This window comes from Microtus pennsylvanicus, chromosome 9 (assembly GCF_037038515.1).
Source record: "Microtus pennsylvanicus isolate mMicPen1 chromosome 9, mMicPen1.hap1, whole genome shotgun sequence".
NCBI classification, from domain to species: Eukaryota; Metazoa; Chordata; class Mammalia; order Rodentia; family Cricetidae; genus Microtus; species Microtus pennsylvanicus.
In genome coordinates, this window is record NC_134587.1 from 45,301,665 (window position 1) to 45,328,887 (window position 27,223).

Consider the following 27,223-nt stretch of genomic DNA (forward strand, 5'->3'; position numbering starts at 1 on the left):
AGGGGATTTCCTGAGTGACATTCAGACTGGCTTGTAGGACGGGGTGCACTCAGGAGTAAGGGTGCCCGGTGCTCAAGGAGGGGTAGGAGCAGTCGCTCCAGTGAGAAAGGAAGCCAAGGCAGGCTACCTGGAGGAGGCCATGGCTTTCCAAGATCCAAACACAGAGTGGAAGGAAGTCAGAGAGAAGGGAAAAGCATTCCAGACAGAAGGAGCGGCGTGTTGGACGGCCACAGCTCACCTGAAACCTGGCTGGAGGTAGTGAGGTTGGGGAAGGCTGGCCCACATCCTTGGGCAGACAGCAAAGCGGACAGCCAACAGGAAGGCAGAACCGCCTCTGTATCTCTGTGTTTTTTTCTAAAATATATTTAATGATTTATTTGTGTGTGTGTGTGTTACATGTACATGAGTGTGCACCTGTGTGCACACATGAGGTGGTCAAGACAAGACCTCAGAGGGCTTCCTCCATTGCTTTCTAAAGGGTTTCCCCTTGACCTAACTGTGTCTAGCCCTGCAGGCCTCTGGACCTGATCTCCCAGCTTTGCCATCTGCCCAGGGACCCTGCCCCTTAGTCCCTGACTCCGTCCCTTAGTCCCTGGCTCTGCCCTTAGCCCCTCTCCTATCTGCTTTTCCCTCCCAGAATACCCCCTGCTTAGTGAGTGAGCTCGGAGGATAACAAAGTCTCTTTTTACATTTAATTCATTATCTATCTATCTATCTATCTATCTATTTATTTATTTATTTGAGACAGAGTCTCACTATGTAGCCTTGGATGGTCTGGAATTTGTTTCTTTTCTTTCTCTCTTTTATTTTATTTATTTATTTATTTAGTTAGTTTTTTTCTGTTGGTGTTGTTTTGGTTTTTTGTTTTTTGTTTTTTTTGAGACAGGGTTTCTCTGTGGCACCCTCGCTGTCCTGGAACTGGCTTTGTAGACCAGGCTGGCCTTGAACTCACAGAGATCCACCTGCCTCTGCCTCCTGAGTGCTGGGATTAAAAGCATATACTACCATGACAGATCAATTGCTATTTTTAATTCTGTGCATGTGTACTGTATGAGGGTGAGGGGAGGAAGGGTGAGGGGAGGAAGGGTGAGGAGAGGGTGGTTTGCAGTACTCTGGGAGGCCAAGAGAGGGAGCTGGAGTTCAGGGGGGTTGTGTGTTTCCTGACTGAGTGCTAAGAACTTGGGTCTTCTAGGAAAGCAGTAACTGCTCCTAACTGTTGAGCCATCATCCCAACCAGGCTCTGAGTTGAGCCTCTGGGGCATGCGCAGTCAGTGTGTTCCTGCCTGTGAAGAACATCCCATCTGCATCCTCAATCGGCCTCTAAGCAGTTTCCAATCCCTGCACTGGCCAACACACCCTGAGTCCAGTGACCAGCAGCACCTGTACCAGAGGTGGTCTTGGGCTGCATCCATGTTGGTACCAACTTCTCAACACCTCCTGCCTCCTGCTTGCCTTGGCCCTTTTTGAGGAAGCCTTGACTTCGTCACAAAGAGTTGGGATGACTCACTCTAGTTTGCTTGTTAGACTACCAGATGTATCCCCTGGATATAGACTGATCATCCGAGTTCACCGGCGCTGTCTCACTCACTCAGATGACAAATGGAGATTTTTAAGGCGTCCAGTGTTCAACCCCAGAACCAGGTGACCCTACCCCTGTGACAGGCACACAAACAAGCCTGGGCTCAGGGTGGCACCCGATATCTCAGGGGTCACAGCGAAGGGCAGGTTATGACAGCTGCTGCAGAGAGAGGCCCTAGAGGCCTTGGAGACGTGAGTTAGGAGCAAGACTCAGGCTTCTAGAACATGGCAGAAGGCTTAAAGGCCTGCTGGCAGCTGACAAGGGCTGGGGTGGAGATGGGGATGTGTGGGTGGGATAGGTTGGCGGGCAGTGCAGTCATGCGGGCCATGGCTCTCTCCCTGAAGACTGGCTCCACAGGCTGAAAGTCGGGTCTTCTCAAGGGCCCCATGGCACCAGACCCAGATGACGTAGGAAAACTGTCCCTGGGAACACATTTTGGCGTTGCCGCCTGGGGGAAGCACATGGCAGAGGGTTCCAGACATGCAGGCTGACAGCGCTGGGCTTCTCAGGCCCAGACAAGGTCAGGTACACAGAAGTTTTGTGAGGTTAGCCCCACACTACATGGCTCTGTCTTTGCACTGATGTTCTAGAATCTTCCACCCCCTGCCTCTCTTTCTTGGTTCAGCACAAGATCCATAGAAAGCTGTTCCCCCTTGAGTCTTCATGGGTCAGGCACAACCTGGGCCAGCCCATGAGGCAGGAGAAAGAAGCCACATGGATGGATCCAGTTCTCAGCTCCATGGAAACAAAGCAAACTGGTGGACTGTCAATCATTTTCCACTACAGAGGGCTGGAGAGGTGGCAGCTCTGGGAACAGGTGGCCGGGGGAGTCCCAGTGTCATACTTATTATGGTCAGGTGGTGAGACCAAAGGGCTCCTCTCCTCCATGCCTGAGGATCAGGGAGGATTAAAGATCTGAAACCGAGGCAGACAGGGACTGGGTGGCGGAGGGCTGGCTTAGCAGGCAGAAGTGAGTCCATCCTCAGCAACGCAATGTCTACACCGTCCCAAGAAGCCGCAAGTGCCGCTATCCATGTTATTGACCAGGAGGTTAGAGCTGAGGCCTGTGAGTCTCTGTTCTCTTCCGTAAGCACGGCAGTCCCCAATTTTTGCTGGGTGGCTCGCTGTGTGGTCTAGAGACTACATTTCCTAGTTTCCTTGGCCCTGTGACCAAGTGCTGGCCAAGGGGGTGTCAGCAGAAGTGGTTTGGTCCCACTTTGTAGAAGTTTTCTTTAAAAGCTGAAGACAGGGGGCTGGAGAGATGGCTTAGAGATTAAGAGCACTGACTGCTCTTCCAGAGGTCCTGAGTTCAATTCCCATCTCACAACCATCTGCAATGAGATCTGGTGCCCTCTTTCTGGCATGCGGGTATACATGGAGGCAGAATGTTGTATACATAATAAATAAATAAAATCTTTAAAAAAAAACTGAGGGCAGAGCAACTCCTATTCCTATCCCCCTGGCCATTTTCTCCTTCCTATTGACAAGAACAGGAGGATGGAGGTTGGAGCAGGAGCAGCCATTGTGTACTGTGAGGTTAAAAGCCATAGGGTTTCGTTTGGATGGTTTTGGGCAGTCTCACTCTATAATATAGTTTTTGAGGCCTGAAATGCTCAACAGTCTGAGACCCTGCCCGATCAACACCAAAGGGAAAAGACACTAACAACAAGGACAAGGACGTAGCTCGGTAGTACAGCACTCCCCTACCTGACCAAGATCTTGTTCAACCACATGAAAGAAGGTGGGAGGGAGGGAAGGAGGGAGGGAGGGACGGGAAGGCAGGCAGGTGTGCATAGATACATTTTATGTTCAAGGTCCTTACAGCCTCTATCTTCCCAGAAGCCCCCAGTCTAGCTGGCAAGAGCGGAGGACCAGTTACCACCAAATCAAGAAGGAAAGGGCTTTCTTCAGAGGGCCCAACCTGTCTGTGCAAAGTGCCAGAGGTCTGTCTCCTAAGGGGAAACTGAAGGCTGTGTAGACCACAGTGTTGGGGGAAAAGCTGCCGGCAGGAGAAAGGGTGAAGACCTTGTTTGTTCTTATGGAGCCTTGGGTGTTCACAGCCAGCCAGCCTGCCCATGTGTAATCACTGGCAAAGTGGACAGAGGAGGGACTTAAGACCCCAGGCTGGCCCCGGACTAATCTGCTAAAGCCCCCACAAGCCCCCACACCACATGCCATGACACTTGGATGGATGGACGCCTGACCTTCAGGAGGGCCTGGGTGGAATGGAATGACATCTAGATGGGACCCCAGTCCAGTGGGCTCCCTTCCGCTCCCTGGAGCCCAAGGACCTTGTCAGCTGCGGCAGCCTGGGTTTGAGATCCCTCAAACTCAATCAGGGGAAGCTTTAGTACAGTCTGGGTGGGCCATGCGTGTGTGTGTGTGTGTGTGTGTGTGTGTGTGTGTGAGAGAGAGAGAGAGAGAGAGAGAGAGAGAGAGAGAGAGAGAGAGAGGGAGAGGTTCAATCCACAGGGCCCACAAATAGAGGTGTGTGTGTGAATGAGAGAGAGAGAGAGAGAGAGAGAGAGAGAGAGAGAGAGAGAGAGAGGGAAAGAGAGAGATTCAATCCACAAGGCCCACAAATAGGTGTGTGTGTGTGTGAACGAGACACAGAGAGAGATTCAATCCACAAGGCCCACAAATAGAGGTGTGTGTGTGTGAACGAGAGAGAGAGAGAGAGAGAGAGAGAGAGAGAGAGAGAGACAGAGAGAGAGAGAGAGAGAGAGAGAGAGAGAGAGAGAGAGAGAGAGAGAGAGACAGAGAGAGAGAGAGAGAGAGAGAGAGAGAGAGATATTTTCAATCAACAAGGCCCACAAAAAAAGGTTGCCTGCCAGGAGAGCTGAGTCTGCAGCCCCTGAGAGAATGACAGGAAGGGAGCTTAAGCTGAGGGAACAGCATATGCGAGGGCCCTTGATGGGCCAGCCTGCACAACCACGGTATCACTGTCTGAGGCAGAGCGACCCTGGCAAAGCCTTGAATGTCATGGTCACTGGTTTCAGGGTCCTGGGGCGCCCTTGGGCTCTGGGGAGGACTGACTGCAGTTGGGGGCGAGCCTTCTCTCCCACCCTCGTCCTCCTCCCCGCCTCTCCCAACCCCGCGGTCCTGGGAAGCCCAGGCTTCGCGGCTCACCCTTTCAAGTCGGTTCTGGGAGTCCCCCGGGCCGCCCTCCCCAGCGAGGGCCGGGACTTCAAAGCGACCGCCGCGGGATCCGGTTGCGGAAGGGGAGGGCGGACCCAGAGGAGGTGCTTTGCCCGGCTCCCTTTCATCCCGGCTGGGAGCCGACCCCCGGGATGCCGATCTGGGCTTCTGCGAGTCCCTGCAGGCCAGGAAGGGAGGACTGGGGGCTGAGCTGTGTGACCTCGCGCACGCCACTGCCTGTCTCTGGGCCTCAGCTTCCCCAGCTGCTCGCCTATCCAGCCGTTGCCGGCTGGGGTTGGTCTCAGGAGAGGTCTTTCAGGAAGTTAGCTCTTTCCGCTGTAGAGATCACCCTAGCTGCCTCCACACTGCCGTCCCCCCCCCCCCGCAGGTCCCATGTTACCTCACAGCCTTTCTCAGGTGAGCCTTTACAAGTTCAGAGAGGGTAGGCGACTTGCTCCAAGTCACACAGTCTGCAGGAAAAGTCGACGGCCTGTACGCTCTGACTTTGACACCGGATACTTGCAAGAGGCCTGTGGGATGAGGAACAGACTGGGAGTTGTGGGAGCAGACAATGGAGCTGCAGTACAGACAATCCTTACTGCCGGTGCACATAACACCTCCGTTTTACACGGGGGGAAACTGAGGTGCTATGCCACATGGCCTGGTAAAAACAGCTGGGTGCTGAGCAGGATGGCAGTTCTGGCCTCAGACCCTGGAGAACAGGCAGGGCTGGACCCATGGCAGATCCTATGCCCTGTCCCTGGCAGGGGACTGGCCCACACAGAGAGAGGTTGAAGGTATGAGGACGACTGGAGGTGTGGTCATTTCACCACAACATGGGGGTTACTTAGGTGCACAGAAGTGACTAGGCTGAAGGTGGGTGGGGCTGGGAATTCAAGAGATGCAGAGACAGGCGGATCTCTTTGAGTTTGAGGCCAACCTGTTTTATACAGGGAGTTCTGGGCCAGCCAAGAACTTCAAAAGGCTTCAAAAAAAGGGGAGGGGGTGTGGTGGGGAGTAGGATTAGCCGGAAGGAAGTCACAATTTAAACTGGTTTAAATTGTCTGCGTTCTGAGCATCTCTCCGTGTGCGTGCCTCACCCACAGGGGCAGACACACACATGCATACATACATACATACATACACATACACACACACACACACACACACACACACGCCATTGCATTGGCCTAACGCCATGGTGTCCCTCACTCACTGTGAGGCTGTGGTTACAGAGCCCTTGAGGGTCTTCCATGCCAGGCTCACCTGCTGGGGAGGGGCAGTTTTCCCAAGCCTCCCCCAGGGCACCAGGTGCATCCGGGTTGGTGGGATGGGACACCTCCTCAGCCTGGAGATTTAAAATTCCTTCCTGGAAAAATCAGATAATCACGGAAGTCAGATAGCGTGAAATGAATGTGAGCCCTGCTAGCCCAGAGGAGCCTGGCAGACTCCTCAGACAGCGAGCACAGGGCTCAGGACCCCGCCCCTCCCCCAGGCCCACAGATAGGGTCCAGCCTCCACCCAGCACATTCAGGTCTGCTGCAGCAATGCAGGCTCTGCGGGGGTGGGGGTGTCCATTGAGAGCTGTCCCTTGAAGCTCCCTTCTGAGTGTGGAAAGGCTCCCCTCAAATAGGCATCTTAGATCCTGTGCTCAGTCAATGGGGCTGACTAGTACAGGTTAGAGGGGGACCACATGTGCAAAGGCACTGGGGCACAGATGAATTGGGTTCAAGAGCACAGCATAAAGAAACCAAAGACCTGCAACAGAGAAGCCAGAGAACAGGCATATGAGTGGAGGGGCAGAAGCTGAGGAGACAGGGAGGACAGAGGACCCACTATGGGGCTTGGAGGCGTGCCCAATGGATGCCGCTGGTGGGTAGGCTGGTGGCAAGCAAGCAGGGATGTCTGTCCTGAACAGGCAGGACTTCACCACACTGAAGAAGCAGCCGGGCTGGGAGCAAGTGCAGAGGGCTGGCCTGTGTCCAGGCCCTTCCCTGCCATGCGCCACCCAGCACCTAACCGGAGAAGGGAGATCAAAGAGGGCATTTGCAAGTTAGATCCAAACCTCAGGAGGCACTGAAAATGTTATTGGGGTCTCAACTCCACGACCTCTGGAGATCCTGCATGAAGGAGGCCTCCTCTCCCCCCCAGCATGGATGGCTGCCATGGGTCCTGCTAGGGCTGTAGGTTCAGCCCGGAGCTGTGAGGGAAAGACAGCCCCCCTCCTCGGTTCTGGGGACAGTGTTGTGCCGCTTCTCCAGAGCATGGACAGCTGGTGGTGGGGTAGACAAAACACCCTGTCTGTGGTGGGGGAGGGGCGGGAGAGAGGACAGAGGGAAAGGGAAGACAGGAGGCAGAAATGCTGGAGAGAAGGGTGAGCGAGGAGGGGAGGGGAGAGAAGAGGCTGGAGAGAGGACAGAAGGCAGGAGTGGGGTGGGAGAGGTGCTGTGGGTAGGTCCAGCTTTGAGCTGGGAGGCTAGCAAAGGGGAGGGGAGGCCCGCACTGTCTGTCACCTCCCTCATTGTGGTCTCAGCACCACCTCTGGTCCTTCCCAGGCATCTGCAGCTGGACCTCAGGATGGACTGGAGTCTCCAGGCCACGCCTGCCTCGGTGCTTAGCTAGGTTTTCCACCCAGGCCCCAGGCCTGACGGAGGAGGGTGTGGAGGGGCTGTGTGCACACGTGTGTTGGTGCATGCACACTTGTGTGATTTGTTAAGGATGTCATAGCCTGGGCCAGACTGCCTGCTGGATCCTCCAGCCCTCAGTGACTTCCTAGCCATATGACCTTGAGTAAGTGACCCAACCTCTCTGAACTGCTAGTGTGAGCATGGCACGGTAGCTGCCAAAGTTCTAGCTGCCTAACTCTTACTCCAACTGGTAGCTGTGGGTCCCTTCAAAAACCCACTCTCCCAGGGCTGGAGAGATGGCTCAGTGGTTAAGAGCACTGGCTGCTCTTCCAGAGGACCTGAGTTCAACCACGTGGTGGCTCACAACCATCTGTAATGAGATCTGGTGCCCTCTTTCTGGCATGTGGGTATACATGGAGGCAGAATGTTGTATGCATAATCAATCAATCAGTCAATAAATAAATAGAGAGGGCCCTAAGGAGGTACGTGCGTGCGTGCGTGTGTGTGTGTGTATGTGTGAGCATGTGCGTGTGTGTCTTGGGATTTGTTGTACTGGACACAGACACAGAAGGTTTTTGGTTCCTTACACTTGGAGTCTGCCCCTGTCTGATCTTGTTTTTAGGACTGGAGGCTAGCGTCCCAGGGCTCTGGAGAGCTGTCTGCCACTTGCTCCAGGTAACTGGTGGTGACAGGCTACTTCGCAGACCCACGGGTACCCTCCCACGTATGCTCAGGGAAAATCAGCCTGCTGAGTGACCCCCAGCAGGTGGCTCACAATCCCCTGTGACTCCAGCTCCCCGGGGACCTGCTGCCCTCTCCTGCCCTCTGTGGGCACCTGTTCACACATGATGCATATACACACAGGCAGGTACACACACACAAAAGTTTAAAAACACACCAGGGCTGGAGTGGTGACGTACACCTTAAATCCCAGCGCTCAGGAGGTAGCGGTAGGAGGACCTCTGAGCATTTGAGGTCAGCAGGACAGACAAGATTACGAAGGAAGATTCTGTCTCAAAAGAGCAAAGCAAAAGCGACAACACAAATATCAAACAATGCTTTAAGCCATAGGCTCAATCCAGGTAACCCTAGGCTCCTCAGCCATAGATCTCAGCCCTCCCTGGAGCCCAGGCAGCCTCAGGGAGTTCATGGTGCTTATTGTTGGGACCCATGGAGCCAGGCACCTCTCCTGCCTGGGGTCTCTTTCCAGCTCCATCAGCCTGGGAGGACCTGTAACCAAATCTCACCTTCTAAGATGGAGCTCCCTTGCCTGGCATTGGGGAGAAGAAAGAGACCCAGAGAGGCATTTGTGTCCAGTTTCCCAGTGGACAGGGCCTGCTCCTGAAACAGCTCCTCTACACGAGCCTCTTGGCTAAGCTGTGTGATGCCCTCCCAGTGGCTGCGCCTCCCTGAGTCTCTTGTGACATCACCCAGTTCTTTGGCTTCCTCTGTGGCAGGCCTTGCAATCACAGCAGGAGAGGGGCTGTGTGGAGGCCTGGAAACATGGCACCGAGGGCTCATGGTTCCTCACAGGGTGATGAGAACACTCACACTTGCCAGGAGATACTCGGGGGCCCATTGTCCCCCTCTGTATAGTTCGACAGTCTTTAAAGCCTTTCCTCCCAGGTGGCTGCGAATCGAGGCCTGCCATGAGACTGAACTAAGCCTGCTTCCTCAGGCATTTTGCATTTGCTTGTTTGTTAGAAGACTTGCTTTGGGACTGGAGAGATGGCTCAGTGGTTAAGAACACTGGGTGCTCTTTCAGAGGACCCAGGTTCAAGTCCCAGCATCCACACGGCAGCTCACAACTGTCTGTGACTCCAGTTCTGGGAAATCCCATGGCCTCTTCTCACTTCCAGCACCAGACATGCATGCTGTCAAACACCCATACACACTAGATAAAAATATTTTTTAAAAATTTAAACTATTATAACTATTTTTTCCTGCATATTTATCTGTATACCACATTGATTTCCGGTGCCTGAGGAGGCTGTAAGAGGGCACATGTCCCTGGAACTAGAGTTCCAGATGGCTGTGTCCGGCCATGTGGGTGCTGGGGACAGTACGAGGGTCTCTGCAAGGGCAGCCGATAGCCCTACTTGCTGAGCCAGCTACAGTCCCAGGTTTTGTTGTCAGAGCCACTTTCACATAGCTCAGTCTAGCCTTGAACTATGTAGTCAAGGCTAGCCTCAAACTTCTGATCGTCTTACCTCTACGCCTGAGGACTGGGTACCTCCAAAACCAATTTATGAGGTGCTGGGGAGTGTAATCAGGGTTTTCTGCCTGGTAGGCAACCGAGCCAAGCCTCCAGCCCCAGGAAACACCTTTGCTTGTTAGAGCCATATTTCAGTGGTTTTGAGATGAGGTCTCCTGTAGCCCAGGCTGGCCTCGAACTCCTGATCCTGTCTTTACCTCCTGCATGCTGGTATCACAGGCCTGTACCACTGTATCCAGTTACAAAGCAGGTTTATGTGAAATCAGTGTGCAAATGCTGTATAGCAATGCTACTGCACCTCAGGACTGTGGAGCTGGTCACTGCCGTCAGCGGCTGGCTCGGGCCTCTCCTCCCTGCTTCCAGGCCTTCCAGTCTTCACACAGTCTGTCCTGGATGGCATATGCATGCCTTGCCCAGGGAATAGTAGACAGAGGTTGACGTTCTCTCCCTGACCTCCCAATGTGAGCTAATATCCAGACAGTCTTATGACGAGCTTTGGGGGTCATCAGAAAAAGTCACACCTTTCTAGGGTCCCCAAGGACCTGCTCATCTAATCAACATGCCAGCCCCTCCTGCCAGAGGTACAGGCTGTGCTTCCCCCAGTATGGAGGACAGTACGGAGGGAGGGAGCAGAAATGGAGGAATGGCCCAGCAGTAGGCAGGGCTGGCCAGAAGGGCCAGCAGCGTCACTAGCAGAAACCTTGTCCTCCCAGGGCCTTGCCCTTTTGGCTGGAGGAACTCTGGGCAGTCTGGAAGGGAGGAAGCCAGAGAAGGAGCTTCTCTCCTTATCCCAGCCCTGCTTTTTTTCTCATTTAGTTTTTCTTCATAATCATATACTTAATTTTCCAACTAGCTAGACTGAGGGGGTGAGGTAAATGTAAAACCTAAGGAATTTCAGTGAGAACAGAGATGACAGGGTACTGTGAGCAGATGGGATGGGGCACTCTCCTGAGCCATGGATAAGTCTCCTGAGTCTGGTGGATAAGATGTCCACAAATCAAAAGAATTAGAGCTGTCCTCAGTCGGCGATGGTGATCCTGCTGGCCTTGCCGTTCCTGGTCCCAAAACACTCCATGGCGTCCACAATGCTCACGCCTCCGCCCACCTTCGCAAAGACATGTTCGCCAGCCTGCCACTCATCATGGCGTGTGACGTCACCACCCCGGCATACGAGTCCTGGAATGATTCTGTGAACAGAGGAAATTTATCCAGATCCTTTCTCTCCAGTGCTCAGAGCGCGAAAGTTTTCTGCTGTTTTCAGAACGTTGAGGCCCAAGGGCTTGATGTCTGTCGAGATGTTGAAGTCCGTGGGATTGACGGGGACAGCTCTCACTGAAGCCTCTTCTCTGATGCTCAGCTGTGTGAGCCTCCTCCAGTAACCTAACCTCTCTGGTTTCCTTACAGACGAGAGTGGTGCCTACTTAGCCAAGTCTCACTCCTTCGAGCAGAGGCCAGTTGCTTGCCTCTGGTGTGGATGACGACAGTCTTGATCTTCACACACAGGTGCTCCTCTGGTCCCTGGGACTCCTTGCTGCTATTGCTTCAGAAGCAGACCCCAGGTCCTCTTAGCAGCTGAGTCCCCATTGTTCTGGTGCTATGGAAACAGATGCTAGGCTGTTCCAGAAATGACTTAGGAAAACAAGTTCCGTGTGTCTCATGTCTGTAATCCTAGTATAACGGTTGCTGAGGCAGGAAGACTTTCATAAGTTCTGGGCTAGCCTGGGCTATGTAGTGAGCCCCTCCCCTCTGTCAGTCCTTGTTCTCCCGCCAGCTTGTCAAGTCCCCATCCCTACAGGATGCCCAGAGCCTCCACACTGGACCACAGGTTCCTGAAGGCAGTGTTGGCCAACCCAGTGCCCACCATGAGCTTGGGGTGGGGCAGCAGCTGTGTGACCTATACTGGGTGCTTAGTCAGTCCATCCAGAGACAAACTGCTGCTGGGCAGTGGTGGCCACGCCTTTAATGAGGAGCTCTGAGTTCGAGGCCAGCCTAGTCTATGGATAGAGTTCCAGGTCAGGCTCCAAAGCTACTGAGAAACCCTGTCTTGAAAAAAAAAAAACGGGAGAGAGAGAGAGAGAGAGAGAGAGAGAGAGAGAGAGAGAGAGAGAGAGAGTGCTGTAACAGAGTTCCACAGACTTGAGGAGGCAACACAGAGCAGAAATTCAGTGGTGTCTGGAGGTCAAAGTTCATGTTCATGAGCCATTAAACCTAGCCAGGCTCCATGGCAGCCCCTGCTGGCTTATAGACAGCCCCTCCCCCTGCTCATCTGTAAGTGTACAGGTGTTTGCCTGCCCGTGTGTACACCATGTGCAAGGCTGACGCCCATGAAGGCCTGGAACTGGAATCACAGGCAGTTGTGAGCAGCCATGTGGGTGCTGGGAACCTAATGCTGGTCCTCTACAAGAACGGCTGGTGTTTTTTAACTGCTGAGCCATCTCTCTGGCCCAGGATTACTCAGCTTCCACCGCCAACAGGGCCCAGTGACCTCCCCCAAGGGACACTCGGTCTGGGGGACTGGCTTACAACCTCGTCAGCTCCCAGCCCATTCACAGTGCCAGCATAGCCCATCGAGGTCTCCATGAGAGCTTTGGGGACACAAGATCTTAGTCCTCTTGGAACTATGGCAGAAGGGCTGCTGGTATCCCTGGAGCACCAGCAGGCCTGGCTTCACTGGGGAACCCTCTCTCCTAGGCCCGTCTGGACTTGCCACTTCCCATGAGGGTCCTGACTGACCTCCATGGAACTTTCCAGCTCTGGAGACCTGCGGTTCAGCTTATCAGAGGTTCCACAGCCACGCCTTCTTGAAGTCAGCCCTTTCTCAGACCAATCTGCCAAGTCTCCTCCTTGTCTTCAGGGCCTCCCTCCTCATGGCGGGAGTGGGCAGGGGGAGACATACAGAGGGCTATCCCACCCCACCATGCAGTGGAGCCTCCAGTGGGAGCAACACTGCTTAACTGTGACCCCGAGAGTGATCTGACTTCTCTGGGCCTCAGTTTCCCAGGGAAGAGCTCTCCTGAGCATGCCTTCTGGAGAAAGCATGTATAGCTGAGGCCTGGCCGACTTCGGGAAACCGTGAGTCAGTCTCTGTCTTTATTTCTCTGGTTTCGGGGTGCTCAGGGTTGCCTGGAACTATGTAGACCACCAGGCTGGCCTTGAACTCCAAGATTCACCGGAGTCTACCTCCCAAATGCTGGGATTAAGGCCATCTGCCACAATACGCAGCTCTCTCCCACTCCCTTTCTTTTTTTAAAAAAAATAACTTATTTGTATTTTATGTGTGTTGGTATCTTGCCTGCACGTATGTCTGCGTGAGGGTGTTGGATACTCCTGGAACAGGAGTTGCAGACAGTGTGAGCTGCCATGTGGATGCTGGGAATTGAACCCAGGTCCTCTGGAAGAACAGCTAGTGCTCTTAACTGCTGAGCCATCTCTCCAGCCACATAGAGGAAGCTTTTCTCTTTTGAAGGTACAGATTTTTTGGGGAAGTGGGGGTGGAGGAGAAGGTTCAAGACAGGGTTTCTCTGTGTAACATCTCTGGCTGTCCTGAAACTTAAAGAGATCCACCTGCCTCTGCCTCCTGAGTGCAGAGATTGAAGGTGTGTACCACTACTTCCCGGTTTCATTCCCTCTCAAGATTTTACTTTTAAAGCCGGGCATAGTGGCACACACTTTTAATCCCAGCACTTGGGAGGGAGAGGCAGGTGGGTTTCTGTGAGTTCAAGACCGGTCTGGTCTACAGAGTTAACAGCTCAGCCAGAGCTGTATAGTGTGACTCTGTCTTTGAAAAAAAATTTAATTGTGTATGTGTGTGTGTTCATGAGTGTGTGTGCGTGTGAACGTGAGTGAAGTAACTGCTGAGTCAAGAACAGGAGTTGAAACTACAGCGGTTGTGAAGAGCCAGATGTGGGTGCTGTGAACCCATGTCCTCTGTAAGAGCAGCAAGTACTCTTAACCACCGAGTCATCTCTGCAGCCCCACACACCATAAGCAACACCCCTCACTTCTAGGCCTGAGGAGCCACCTTCTGAGGGTGCAGAGGCTCACAAGGGCAAGGGACATTCCAGAGAAAGGAGCAGTGCTTCCTGTCCCAACCTGTTTAGGGGGCATTATCTGCCACCCCAACAGGCCCAGCTCCCGTCTTGCTTGGCTTGGAAGACATGGCCTGTGGAGGTCTGGGGCGGGATGGAGAGCTGGGGAGGCTTCTTAGGGCCAGGAAGTGGGCAAACAGGCCACCGAGCACACAGCACAGAGACACCAAACAAAACAGACAAAGCCCCAGGAGGACTCTGGGAAGGAGAAAGGAATCACTCCCAGGAGCGAGGAAAGACCTAGGACCTAGTCGTCTGAACAGTCTTTCCCCTGCCTCAGCACTTCCAGGCTCCTCTTGGTCACCTGGGTTCAGGCTCCACATGAACTGTCATGCCACAGCTGTCATGCGAGAGGCCTTTAGAGGCCTGCGAGACCCAGGGACTGCAGAGGCCCACGGTGCAGGCTTCAGTATGTAACACATGTTCTTAAGTGCTTATCTGTGCTTCTGTGGCACGCGCTCTGCGTGTGCTATCTCTGATGTATGCGTGCCTGTCTTCTCCATGTGGGTGGGTGTGGTGTCTGTGTGCCATGTGTATGGTCATATGTGTCCATGAGCTGTCTATGTGTGTGGTGTGCCTCTCAGGGCTATCCGTGTGTGGGGGGATGCCTTTGTATCTGTTTCTCCATGTGTATGCTGTGTTACATGTGTGCCTTTCCATGACCCCGTGTATTTGTGGGGTGTCTCCATCTATGTGGAGTAGCTATGTGGTATGTGTAGTCGTGTGTGGTATGCTTCTCCATGTATGGGGTCTGTATGTGGTGTGTGTATAGTGTTTGCTGTGTGTTGTTTACCTTGTCTGCATCTGTGGTGAATATTTGTGGTTCGTTTCTGTGTGTGGGGAGTCTCTATTGCTGTGTGTCTGTGGTGCTCTTCCTGCGTTTGGTGGTGTATGTGCTCTTCTCTGTGTGTGGGGGTCTCTGGTATGTGTGCCTCCCCGTGTACTGTTTCTGTGCCCAAGGCATCTTCCCTGTGTGTGGGGTCTCTGTACCGTATGTTGTGTGTGTGTGTGTGTGTGTGTGTGTGTGTGTGTGTGTACACATGCGCGCGCCTGTGCTGTGTGCTTCTCTGTGTTATGTCCTGCTTCAGCGTCCAAGTCCCTTTCCCTGCGTGGGTCTTTTCTATGAGTTCCCAGATTCTCCAAGGTGGTCACGTCCTGGGTCGCAGGTTGGAAGCCAGGTTCCCCACGGTCGGGCACGGGGAACCCAGGATTCAGGGTTCCACAGTGAATGCCGCGCAAGGGAAAGTTTCCGATCCCGGGCGAGAACTGAAGTTTCACGGCGCAAAGCCAGGCCAACACTGCCCCCGCGCGGCGCAGTTTGGCACTGCAGGTGGCCGGGGAAACCGAGTCAGAGAGGGCACTCGCGGCGCGCAGCGTTTCGGGGAAACCGGGAGCATTCGTCCTGAATTGCAGCCCAAAAGCCCAGAAAAAGAACCAAGCCAAGCTCCAGCCCAGCGCTGGGGACGCTGCCGCATCGCATCGCAAGCCAGGTCCAGATCTACCTTTCTTCATCCCTTCATCATCCCCAGCCCACCTGATCCCCAAGATGACCAGCCCAGTCCAGCACAAAGGCCGCTTTAGCATCCTATTTCAGGGTTAGATCACGCTCCGCGGGGTGTCCGAGCTCTTTCTTCACCGACCAGCAGGTGGCGATAAAGACCTGGCCAGAGCTCAAGGCGGAAACTCCAAAGGGAGGGAGGCTCCCAAATTTCCTCCAGGAAATTGGGAACATGATGTAGTAGAGTGCCCACGTGTATGGAGGTGGCTAGGTTCGTACAGCAGATAACCTCTAGAAAGTGCCTGCCATCTTGCCTCGGGCCACTTCCCCATGTGGATTTGAACACTGCAGCAGGCTGAGAGAGCTAAGGTTTACCCACACGCAGGGCTCTTTTTCCTGGGCTGGGGTCTGGATACCCTCATCCTCTACAAGTCGGTGGGCAGAGAAGCCTCTAGCACTGAAGGAGTTGTTTATCCACTGCCCCGGGCTAAGATAACGGCTGGGGGTCTGCTTCAGACGTGGACTGACCTAGGTTTGAGGTTGTGTAGAGAGTTAATCACCACCCAGGAAAACAAGACCCTGGGATGCCCCGTCTCTCCACCTCCAATCCCCTGCCTGCACCAGTTTCAACACAGCTGTGATTCCATCCTAATCCCGCCCCCTCCCCCAGGAGCCCCAAGTGGTCCCAAATCAAGCACCTAGAGTGGCTTGTTTGGGAGACCTAGTGATCCATCTCAGCCACCTGGGAAGTGTGTTTATTTGTGGGGCGAGGAAGCGCTCTTCTCATTGCCTGGCCTGGGTATGCCCCTGGGTTGGGGCTCCAGCAGGCGGTCACCTCTGAGCCTGCTGCCGGTTTGTAGATGGCAGGAGGAGCCGGTAGCCCTTAGGGCGGCCTCGCTTCAGGATGGATTGCAGCACCAAACTGGGCAGAAAGGACTCCTAGAGTGGGAAGGAGGCCCAGCTGGGCACTGCCAAGGGGACCTCAGGGAGGAGACACGTCCCCCCCCCCCAAGGCCCAGGTGGAAGGAGACAGGTCCGTGCCCCCCTGCCCCCTCCCCCGGCTCAGGTGGTTCCGCAGCTGGCCTAGGCCGCCCACCCACTCACTAGCAGCAAGGCAGCTGACAGCCTGCCTCAGGTACCTCCTCACCCTTGCCTTCAGGGCTCCACACTGAGGGAGGCTGGGCCATAGACCAAGCAGTAAGCCCCACCGTGACTCAACAGAGAGGGTTCCCTACAGAGTCACTCGGGACTGCTGCTTCTAGTGGCCAGCTGCCCGGGCTGCCCACCAGCGTCTGGCTCCAGGGACGGGGCAATTTGCCCCACCTGCTCCACAGTGTTACGGGTGTCCAGGAAGGTCCTGAGGCCTCCCCTTGGCCTTTGGGTGGTGGCCCTGGAGATGAAGGGTAGCCGGCTGCTCATGGTGGCATCTTCAGAAAGGTAGAGCTGTGGTTCCTGAGCTGACCTGGTGGGGAGACAGGAGCCTATGGTTTTGTGACCTCAAGTCCCAGACCCATTGACAGCTTGTACCTGGAGGGACCACAACCCTCGTGCTTCCTCCACCCAGAGCCTCACACTCGGGGGCAGTTCCAGTATGAGGAGCCGGCCATACTGTCTTGGACCCTGGGACGCAGGGCTCTGGGCAGACTGTCCAGCCATCTCCCAACACTCCCAAGCACCCGCTCTGACACGGACACTGCAGGCAAAGTCGTCTGCTCACATGGAAAGATGTTCTGCCGGACTAGAAGAGAGAGAGGAGCCGAGTGAGTTCCCTGACCCCTCCCTGGGGGAGGGGCACACTGACGCCCCCACCCTCTCTCCTCCCTCTGGTTGGCAAGGCTAGACGGAACCCCGTCTCCATGGCAACCACAGGCTCCCCAGTGCCTTCTGGCTGCCTCCAGAGAAGTCCTGGGTTTAAAAACTATCTTCCGTGACTGTGGCTGTTGTTGCCACCAAGCTGTGCCCTGCCCTGCTCCTACTCCTGCTCCAACCTCCAATCGCCCTTTTTTTCTCAAGTAGGAGGGTCAGGCACCCCACCACAGAAGTTCCAGAGAGAATGCCAAGATTCTGCAAGGGATAGAGGGAGGGGTTTCTCTTCCTAGAACCCGCCATTCCCAGGGGCTGTCTCAGACAGGAAGGTCTCAGAAAACAGGGGCTAGTCCTGGTGCCATGGGATATGGCCACAGTGCTTAGCTTGTCCTTGGATTTCTGGAACATTCTGACCTCTATTCTAGGCTTACATGGTTCTTACACAAACACCTCTTGCCTCAATTTTCTCATCAATCAAATAACCAGAAAGCTGGGGGTGAGGCATAGTGACACACACCTGTAATCCTAGCAGCTGGGAGGTGGAGGCGGGAGGATCAGTATTTCAAGGTTGTCCATGACTACGTAGTGGGACAGCCTAGGCTACGTGAGACTCTGTAAATCAATATTGTTAGTCCTAGGCACAGGAGCTCTTAAATCTATTAGCTGAAATTCTATTTTCTCATACACACATATGCACAAAATAGAAATAGCCAGAAGTTGGGCTTCTCTGATTCTTGTGACTGTTAAGGGGAGGGTCCTGGGGGCCACCAAGTCCCAAGTACCAAGAAAGGGGGGTGGGTGGCGATGGTTTCCTCCTGTCTTCCTCGTTATCCTGCCTGCCTCCCCACGCCCAGTCAGAAATGTCAGGGAAATCACGAGCGTCCACTGTGTCCATCCCGGGAGCGAGATCCCGTTCTGCAGGGTGCTGGGTTTCTCTGGTGGACCCTGCAGCAGTTCTCAAGGGAACAGACTCCCTATGCTCAGGCTTTCTGGACATCTGGCCAGCCTGACCCTGGGGGTCTACCTTCAAAAATTTTTGAGGAAGATGCTTCCAGAAACTGCTGAGGGGATGGGAACCTGAGCAAGCGGGGGCGGCAGCAAGGATGGGCTCTCTAATGACAGCCAGGCCTGGGCTGCCATTATTTCCAGCAGCTACTCCTGGACAGCACCTTTCTGATGCCACTCCTCTCTGCTGGCTCTCAGGACCCCTACACATTGTCCTTGAAGATCTCCTTGGCGTCTTCTGAAAAGGCCTGTATAGGTACTTCCTCTCTGGAGTCAATGGCCTACCAGGCTCTTTTTTTTTTTTTTTTTTTTGGATTTTCGAGACAGGGTTTCTCTGTAGCTTTGAAGCCCGTCCTGGAACTCCCTTGGTAGACCAGGCTGGCCTCGAACTCACAGAGATCCGCCTGTCTCTGCCTCCCAAGTGCTGGGTTACAGGCGTGCGCCACCACCGCCCGGCCCTACCAGGCTCTTTGAGGAGCCAGAGCCACACCTTTGACCCCTGCACTCCTGGCAGGAGTGTTCTGGAATCTCGGCTCTAGAAGCAGCTCTCTGCTCACCTGCACGGTTGCGTTCCCAGTAGCGGAGTGCTGTATCCTGCAGGGTCTCGTCGGCAAATCTCACCCGGAAAGGACAATAGCGCCGGCGAGGCCTCGAGCCTTCTCCAGAGGGGCTGTGAATGAGTAGACTCTTCACTTTGGGGACCTGTGTGCTGTGGGGTCTGCTGAGGGAGGTGGGGGCAGGGGAACGAGGGCTCCCAGGAAGATCTTGGACAGGGCTGGAGAGATGGTCCAGTGGTTAAGAGGACCTTAATTTGGTTCTAGCTCCCGTATTGTTGGCTCAAAACTGCCAGTGACTTCAACTCTAGGCGTACCTGAGGCCCTCTTCTGGACTCTGCAGGCAACCACGGCTCATGGGCACACCACATCCCCCATAAATAAAATAGAAATCTTTGAAAGATCTGCTCTTGCTTGGTGGCTGGGTCACGCTAATCACGTCAGCAGGCCTTTTCCAAGGCTTGTTCTGGTCATCGTGTGACATGCTCTATCCGATCAAACCTGCACAGTGTCCAGGAAGCCCTGTCACTACTCCCAATTATAGGCGAGGAAACTGAAGCACAGAGATGTCTAGCCCATAGCTGTCACTCAAATGTCACGCCAGAGGGCAGGACTGTGCACTCAGGAGCCAAGAGGTCCTGACGGCACTGCGACCGGTCTCCTCATTCGTGAAATGGAGGCCATCAAGTCAGGCACAGTGGCCTGTGGGACACTGGGGGGGGGGGGTAGAGGCAGGAGGATCAGGTGTTCAAGGTCATCCTCAGCTACACAGTGTGAGGCCCCACACATAAGACCACGTGTCAACAAATAAGGATATCATGATGCCCCACCCCTTCCTCGGGACTGGCGTGGAGAGGTGGGGTGGGCTGCAAGAACCTCCCGCTGAGGGTATGCCAGCAGAGAAAACATCTCTAGCTTCGAGCTGTTACAAGAGTTGTCGGTCTCAGTTATGCCACCGAGGCCGTATGAGGGGGGCACCCTGTCCTCAAGGCTCTACTTCTCAGTTTTTCTCCTTCCGGTCATGTGCTGTGTTATAGGCGGGATCATTCCGCCATCACAGGAGCCGGGAGAGTGGAATAGCCCGTGTGGGGACACATAGACAGGGCCTGTCATGGGGCTGTGCTCCATGAAGGGTGTGTTCTATTTGTATGTAATAGATCAAGAGGTTAGGTCTGTTCCTTTCTCCCTCGGGGGCTGGGCTGCGGAGCCCGGGTGCTCGGGCACTCGGAATGACCCCTTGCACCTTCACCGTGGGCACATTCATTTACACATTCGCACCCGCTCCTCCTGTGCCATCTTTTTGTGGGCGCAGAGGATGTGTTTCTCGTCTGTCCAACAGAGAGCCATGCAGCTGGGATGACTAGGGTAGAACTTGGCTATAGGTGTTGGGGCTCAGCTAGGCTGCGATTGTGTGCAGACAAATGTCATCACTGTCCTGGCCACAGCGCCAGGCTTAGCCGTCTCCTAGCTACGTGAGTGAGATGCTAACATCCCTGCCCAGGGAAGATCACTGGAGCAAGGTATTGCCGTGAGGGACCGCTGCATACAGTGTCCCACTGTAGCCTATGTTTGTTTGTGATCACTTTATGTGCATTAGTGCTCTTCCTGCATGTGCGTCTGTGGAATGTGTTGGACACTCTGGAGACAGTTGTGAGCTGCCGTGTGGGTGCTGGGAATTGAGCCCAGGTGTTCTGAAAGAACAGCCGGTTCTCTTAATGGCCGAGGAGGCATCTCTCCACCTTCCTAGTCTCTACTTGGATCCTGGAGAACTGTGTCAGGAAGGGGTCTGAGGCTCACAGAGAAATGTGCGGTGATCCCTTAATATTGTCTGCCATGGGTACAGATGGAACGGCGGTAGGATGCCTGCTGTGTATGCATGCTCTCTGGTCCATCTGTCCTTCCTTCCCTAACTTAATTAATTTCTTGAGACAGTTTCACTGCCAAGTCCTGGCTGTCCTGCAATTCACTACATAGACCAGGCTGGCCTCCAACTCACTCTGCTTCCAGAATACTGAGACTAAAAACGTGTACCACTGGGGCTGGAGAGATGGCTCACTGACTGCGTTTCCAGAGGACCTGAGATCAATTCCCAGCAACCACATGGTGGCTCACAACCGTCTGTAATGAGACCTGGTGCCCTCTTCTGGCCTGTGGGCATACATGCTGGCAGAGCACTCAGACCTAAAAAATACATAACCGTTTTTTAAAGAAGGCACAGCACCACACCCAGCTCTCTGGTCTTTAAATCCCAGGCAGCGCTCTCACCCTTGCTCTAGCCTGTTTAAACCTGTTTCTTTCCTCCTCTCCATGAAGAGCTCTCTAGGGTCCAGGTCCAGGTCAGCATCTTACTGCCCCAGGATCTTTCTTGCTTGCGTTTATTTCTCTTTGTCTTTCCGCTAGTGTTTGATACATAGTAAGACTTCATAAATGGGAAATGACAGGAAATGAGAGAAGGATAAGACAATGGCTGGATTTATGACAGGATCTGAGCTGAAGAGCTGACTCTCAGGGTGGGTAACTGGATGGTTAGACAGACGGATGTGCAAACTCGTGGGTAGTTTTATTACTCAGGGAGAGGTGATTGGCGTCCTGGGCTTATAAGTGAATGAAAGGCTATTATTGGGCAGCTCTAGCCAGGTGGAATTGGTGAACAGATAGAAGACTGGCTGTCTGGGGGCAGTTACAGGTTCATGGCCAATAGATGCCCTGACAGATATCTGAGATATTCACGCTAGCGTATAGTTCACGGCCTAAGGTACATGCAAGGATGGATGAGTGGATTGATGGATACATGTTGTTAAACCCATTAGTGAGTGACCGGAAGTGAGGGAGCAAAAGAGTGCCTTACTGCTTCCACTGGGTCGGGGAGATGAGATGGCTCAACGGGTAAAGGTGATTGACAGGTAAGCCTAGCAACCTCCGTTCCTCTCCCCAAACTCAGGAAGGTGGAAGGAGAGAGTCAGCTCCACAAAGGGATAGCACGGTGAGTACCCACAGCTACTACTACTCACGGGTTGGCCTTTCTGGATGTGATGAATTCACCTCTTGGAGGCCCCAGGGTATTCTCTCTAAAACTGTCCTCTGAGTGCAACAACTGGTCCCTTGAAGGCAAAGAGGTCACAGCTGATGGGAGCAGGGCCCTACTCTGTAGCAACCTGGGCAACCCCTCCTTTGCCAAGAAGACATCTACTTACCGCAGGTCTGGGAGGAATGAGCAGCTGGGACGACGAAAACCTACGCAGTGCTCTGAAGCACCCTTGGGATGCTGTGGCGATGAGGGTGCTGCGGGGACTGTGTGGGGAGAGTAGGAGGAAGAAAAGAAGAAGGGGAAGAGGAGGAAAGCCCAGTGAGCTGGGGACGGTCCTCACTGGGGACCCTAGCCCCTTCCCTACCCCACCCCACCGCTGTTCCCACGGCCTCACGGTGCTCCTCCGGCTCCGCGCATTTGGCGCGCAGCAGGTGCAGGAACTTGGTGGGTAGAAACTCCCCCAGCAGCGCGCCCACGGCGTTAGGGTCGTCGCGGGCCACGGGCTGCGATGTCTCCCGGGTCCCCGCTCCCCGGGCCTTGCCGGACTGCAGCAGCGGCGGCAGCAGCATCGCGCGCAGGGTTCCGCGGCCCCGAGGCCCGTACGGGACCCCAGGGGACAGGTAGGGCAGACGCCCGCTGTCCTGCCACCACGCGCCGGCTGAGCCTCGCCCGGTACAGACGTCGGGCGTGGGCAGCCTGGGCAGCAGAGGAGTGCAGCGGCGTGGGGCGGCCCCTTCGGAATACCTCTTGGGCTCATAAGCCGGGGTCCCCGCTGCCGGCCGGCGCCAGAACATCGTGAGTCCGAGCTCAGCTCAGGACATCTTTGAGCCTGGGGGACGCGCGGGGGCGAGCGGGACCGCGGGGAGGTCGCGCGCCAGCCCGCAGGCCATAGTGCCAGGTAGGGGCAGCTGGAGCCGGCTCGGGCAGGACCCTCCCCTGCTGTGTTCGCGCCCAGTTGTGTTCTTGCCCTGCTGTGTCTGCGCGCAAAGACGACAACGGCGGGGACGCCTGCCCTTTAGGGGTGGCTGTGACGTTGACGTGAGCTAGTACACGCCGGGTGCCTGGCACAGTGCGGCAGCCCGGGCACCTGCTGGCCGAGGACCGCCTTTCTTATCACTTAGCACAGTTGGGAGAGGGCTTGCCTAGAAAGTGCGAGAAACAGCATGGAGGCCCATGCCTGTGATCCCAGAATTTGGGTAGACAGAGTCTGGAGACATAGATCAGTGGAGGAGTGGGGTTCGATTCCCAAAACCTTCAGGGGTTTTTAACCTCCAGTCCCAAGGGATCCACCACCCTCTTCTAGTCACTGAGGGAACCAAGTACACACGTGGTGCACAGCCATGTAGGCAAAACACTCATACACATAAAATTTAATTTCTTTCTTAAATTTAAGGCTATTGCAGGGCAGTGATGGCACACACCTTTAATCCCAGCACTCGGGAGGCAGAGTCAGGTGGATCTCTGAGTTTGTGGCTAGCCTGGTCTACATACAATTTCCAGACCAGCGAGATAAGAATCTATCTCAAAATTAACAAAAAAAAAATAAATAAACTCAAGGTTGTCCTTGGCTTCATACCAACTTCAAGGTCAGCCTGGGCCAAGTGAGACCCTGTCTCAAAAACATTATCATGACTTGAGGTTTGTTTTTGTTCTGCTCCTTATAAGCCTTGGGATCTGGGCAGCCAGAGCATATCCCCCAGTCAGCTCTCGGGACTAGAGCGCAGGTAAAGCCTGCACCTACCTCTCCATTTTGAGGAAGGGTCTCCCTGTATGGCACAAGCTGGTCTAGACTCATCCTTCTGCCTCTGTCTCCCAGATTCTGGGATTACAATCCTGGTCTACCACCCGCAGGTGGCAGGTGACTGAAGACCATAGAGGAGACGCGTGTGGGAAGCCAGACCTCCTACTGGTTGTAGAATAAGCTGGGGATCTGGCAGCCTGCTCTCAGAATTGGAGCAAGCTGCAAATACATACGACTTTCTCCCTCCTCCCGGCCGAAATTCTGACTGGGCCTGAGGAGGAGCCAAGACCATTCGTATTGCCCCCTTCCCAATGTTGGGGATGAGACCGAGAGCCTGGCAAGACCTGCTGTAGGACAAGAGCTTCATCATCAAGCCGCTTCCACAGCAAACTCCCAGTTAGGGAGGAGAGCCCCAGGCCCCCTTCGGCTCTGACACTGGGGTGGAGATGGAGCAGCCTCCAGGCCTGATCCTTCCCCAAATATACCCTACTCTCAGATTGTCATCTGCTCTAAACTGGTTCCTGGGTGATGTCTCACTCACCGTGTGGGGTCTGTCTGTTAGGTGAGGCCCTGGAAGGTCCTGTGCGTTTAGAGCCCCCCAACAGGTGGGCTATTTGCTGGGGAGCCCATCTTTCCACCTGCTGACTCTGGTAGCCCCTCCCAGGAACCTGCAAGTCTTTGCGGGTTCATTGTGATCCGCTCTCACCATAGCCACTGGTAAGCAAAGGGCACTGTGGCCTGGTGACAAGGGTGGGGCTGGTCTGCCCTGGATGCCAAGGCCACACCCACCGAGGCCTTGTCACTCCTGGCCAGGCCAGCCATGCTTAACTCAGAGAGGAATAGACCCTGTTCAGGCTCTCCTCCAGACCCAGAGTGGCTATACTGGGCTGAGTGGAAGGTGGAGGGAAATCCAAGAACCAAGGTCAAGTTTATTTTATGCTTCTTTTGCCTATATGATGCGGACAGGTTTTTTTCTTCCGGGGGTTCCATGAGCCAATAAGATGGATAGACGGATACGCCGGTGAGTTGTGGTTGGGAGAGCTGGAGGAACCCACGCGAGTGCAGAACTTAGGCTGGGGATGAGGGTGCAGTTGCGACAAGTGTACCCAGGTATGATATGATTTTGTTTTTTGTTTTTGTTGTTTTTGTTTTTCGAGACAGGGTTTCTCTGTAGCTTTTGGTTCCTGTCCTGGAACTAGCTCTTGTAGTCCAGGCTGGCCTCGAACTCACAGAGATCCGCCTGCCTCTGCCTCCCGAGTGCTGGGATTAAAGGCGTGAGCCACCACCGCCCGGCATGATATGATTTTATAATTTAAAAAAAATGAGTATCACTCATTCGCCCAGAGGAAGCCTCATGAAAGATGGGTTCCATTTTCTATGATGCTCTTCAGAGAGATGGAGGCATGTATTTCCTCAGGAAGTTAGAATATTGGGTGGGGGAGATAAACTTTTTTTGTTATTTCTTTTTCTAAGACAGGGTCTCCTTAGCTCTTAAACTCACTTGTCACAGATGACCTTGAACTTCTGACCCTACCAGGGAAGGGTGGCTTTGTGATGTGGGAGTGATCTCTGTGGTTAAGTCGGGTTTATCAAACAGGTGCAAAATAAAAAGTCCACTCACAATACAGAAGGAGCTTGAGACCCTCACCCTCCATTTTTATTCAATCACAAATTCCCAGAAAAGACCACGCCCCTTGACCTAGCCGCCCCAATGCTGAATTCCACAACAGGCCTCCAACTCGTAAGTGCAGGAATTGCAGGCCTGTACAGCTGCAGCTGGTTGTATGTGGTGCTAGGGATCAAACCCAGGGCTTTGTGCATGCTAGGCAATCACTCTACCAACTGAGCTACGTCATTATTTTTTTTATCTTGGCTGTGTGGAGCATGGTGACTGTGGATAGACAGAATATTGTAAGTTGGAACCCAAGGAAGATTGCGGTCTATCCTAGGGACTTGGATTTATCTTGACTTTGTCTATGACTACATTCCTGTTTGTTGTATTATGAGCGGCAGGACTACGTCCCCAGCACCCGGCTGCCTGGCTAGCTTATGCCCCGAAATAACAACACACAAATTGTATTCATTTAAACACTGCTTGGCCCTTTAGCTCTAGCCCTTACTGGCTAATTCTGATAATTCTGATCAACCCATCTCTAATAATCTGTGTAGCCCCAGTTTTACCGGGAAAGATTCTAACCTACGTCCATCCTGGGTCAGAGCTTCATCACGTGTGTCTGCCCGGGAGCAGGGCATGGCATCTCTCTCTGAGGAGAGCTGTCGAGTCTGAGCTCACTTCCTCTTCCTCCCAGCATTCTGTTCTGTTTACTCCTCCCACCTATGTTTTAACCTATGAGGGCCAAGCAGTTTCTTTATTGCTTAACCAATTAAATCAACAGATTGATATATGACACTCCCACATTACCTGTTGAGTTGGTAAATCTCTCAGGTTACACATAGCTGACCTCTGGCATCCACAGCCTTGAAGTTAAGAACACTAATGTCAGGCAGGGTGTCTCATACCTTTAATCTCAGCATTCAGGAGATCTCTGTGGTTTTGAAGCCTGTTTGGTCTATATAGTGAGTTCCAGGCCAGCCAAGGCTACATAGTGACACCTTGTCTCAGAAAAGCAAAGTGTTTAAGAACACGGGAGACAGCTGGGCGGTAGTGGCGCACACCCTTAATCCCAGCACTTGGGAGGCAGATCTCTGTGAGTTCGAGGCCAGCCTGGTCTACCAGAGCTAGTTCTAGGATAAGCTAAAACAACTACAGAGAAACTCTGTCTCAAAAAAAAAAAAAGGCTGGAGAGATGGCTCATTGGTTAAGAATTATGGCTGTTTTTCCAGAGGTCCTGAGTTCAATTCCCAGCAACCGCATGGTGGCTCACACCCATCTGTAATGAGATTTGGCACCCTCTTCTGGCATGTGGGCATACGTGGAGGCAGAATGTTGTACACGTAAAAATAAATAAATCTTTTTTTAAAAAGGTTAAAAAAAGAATAAAGGCTCTTTGGTTTAAAAAAAAACAAACACTGGAGACAACATCTGAGCACTATAGGAGAGGCAGGCAGAGCTGATGCTCCACCAGCGTTATCTAGCGAGTGGATTGATTTGCCCGTTTTTGGTGACTATGAAAGCCCCCCCCTTTTCTTACGTAAGGGTCTCTGTGTATCATATCAGACTCCTGATGGAAGCAGGCAGTTATGCAAGGCTAATGAAATGAGGGTCACCTTGGTCAGCTATGCTGGGTGGTCTTGTTTCCTGGTGAGTGAGCAGTCACACGATGTCCTGGTGTGCCGGTTTGCAGTTGCATGAGCCTTAGCCACCATACACTGTGCGCTTTACTTAGCCTGCCCTGCTTGTAGCTATTCATCTTTGAATCTTTTTGTTTGCTTGTTTGCTGTTTTGGTATTTATTTCTACAATTCTTTTAAAATTTTCTTTTTTATTATTTTATTTATTTATTATGTATACAATGTTCTGTCTGTGTGTAGGCCTGCAGGCCAGAAGAGGGCACCAGACCTCATTACAGATGGTTGTGAGCCACCATGTGGTTGCTGGGAATTGAACTCAGGACCTTTGGAAGAGCAGGCAATGCTCTTAACCACTGAGTCATCTCTCCAGCCCTCTAAGATTTTTTTAATTGAAATTTATTGAGCTCTACATTTTTCTCTGCTCCCCTCCCTGCCTTTTCTCTCCCCCTTCAGTCCTCCTCTAAGGTACCCCATGCTCCCAATTTACTCAGGAGATCTTGTCTTTTTATACTTTCTACTTCCCACGTAAATTAAGTCTATGTCTGTCTTTCTTAGTTCCGCATTGTTGTCTAAGTTCTCTGGGATTGTGGTTTGTAGGCTGGCTTTCTTTGCTTTATGCTTAAAAACCACCTATGAGTGAGTATATGTGATAATTGTCTTTCTGTGTCTGGGTTACCTCACTCAAAATAATGT

General features: G+C 53.4%; 1 protein-coding gene across 1 annotated transcript; it reads right to left on the reverse strand.

Annotated features, from left to right (window-relative positions):
* Positions 1 to 15,914: 15,914 nt before the first annotated feature.
* Positions 15,915 to 22,498, reverse strand: C9H9orf50 (chromosome 9 C9orf50 homolog). The gene is made up of 6 exons (XM_075984457.1): positions 21,933 to 22,498; positions 21,705 to 21,801; positions 18,514 to 18,626; positions 16,718 to 16,883; positions 16,469 to 16,607; positions 15,915 to 16,084 (listed from the first exon to the last, which is right to left on the reverse strand). The coding sequence occupies exons 1-6, from the start codon at positions 22,330 to 22,332 to the stop codon at positions 15,977 to 15,979; spliced, it is 1,023 nt and encodes a 340-aa protein (XP_075840572.1). The 5' UTR covers positions 22,333 to 22,498; the 3' UTR covers positions 15,915 to 15,976.
* Between the last annotated feature and the right edge of the window lie 4,725 nt (positions 22,499 to 27,223).

Excerpts from the sequence above, each read along its gene's own strand:
- C9H9orf50 (XM_075984457.1), bottom strand. The coding sequence starts at position 22,332 with ATGTTCTGGCGCCGGCCGGCAGCGGGGACCCCGGCTTATGAGCCCAAG. Across the intron at positions 18,627-21,704 it reads TCATTCCTCCCAGACCTGCG|CCCCTCTGGAGAAGGCTCGA; the intron begins GTAAGTAGATGT and ends ACTCATTCACAG. Across the intron at positions 16,608-16,717 it reads TACTGGAACTGCCCCCGAGT|GTCAGCTCAGGAACCACAGC; the intron begins GTGAGGCTCTGG and ends TCTCCCCACCAG.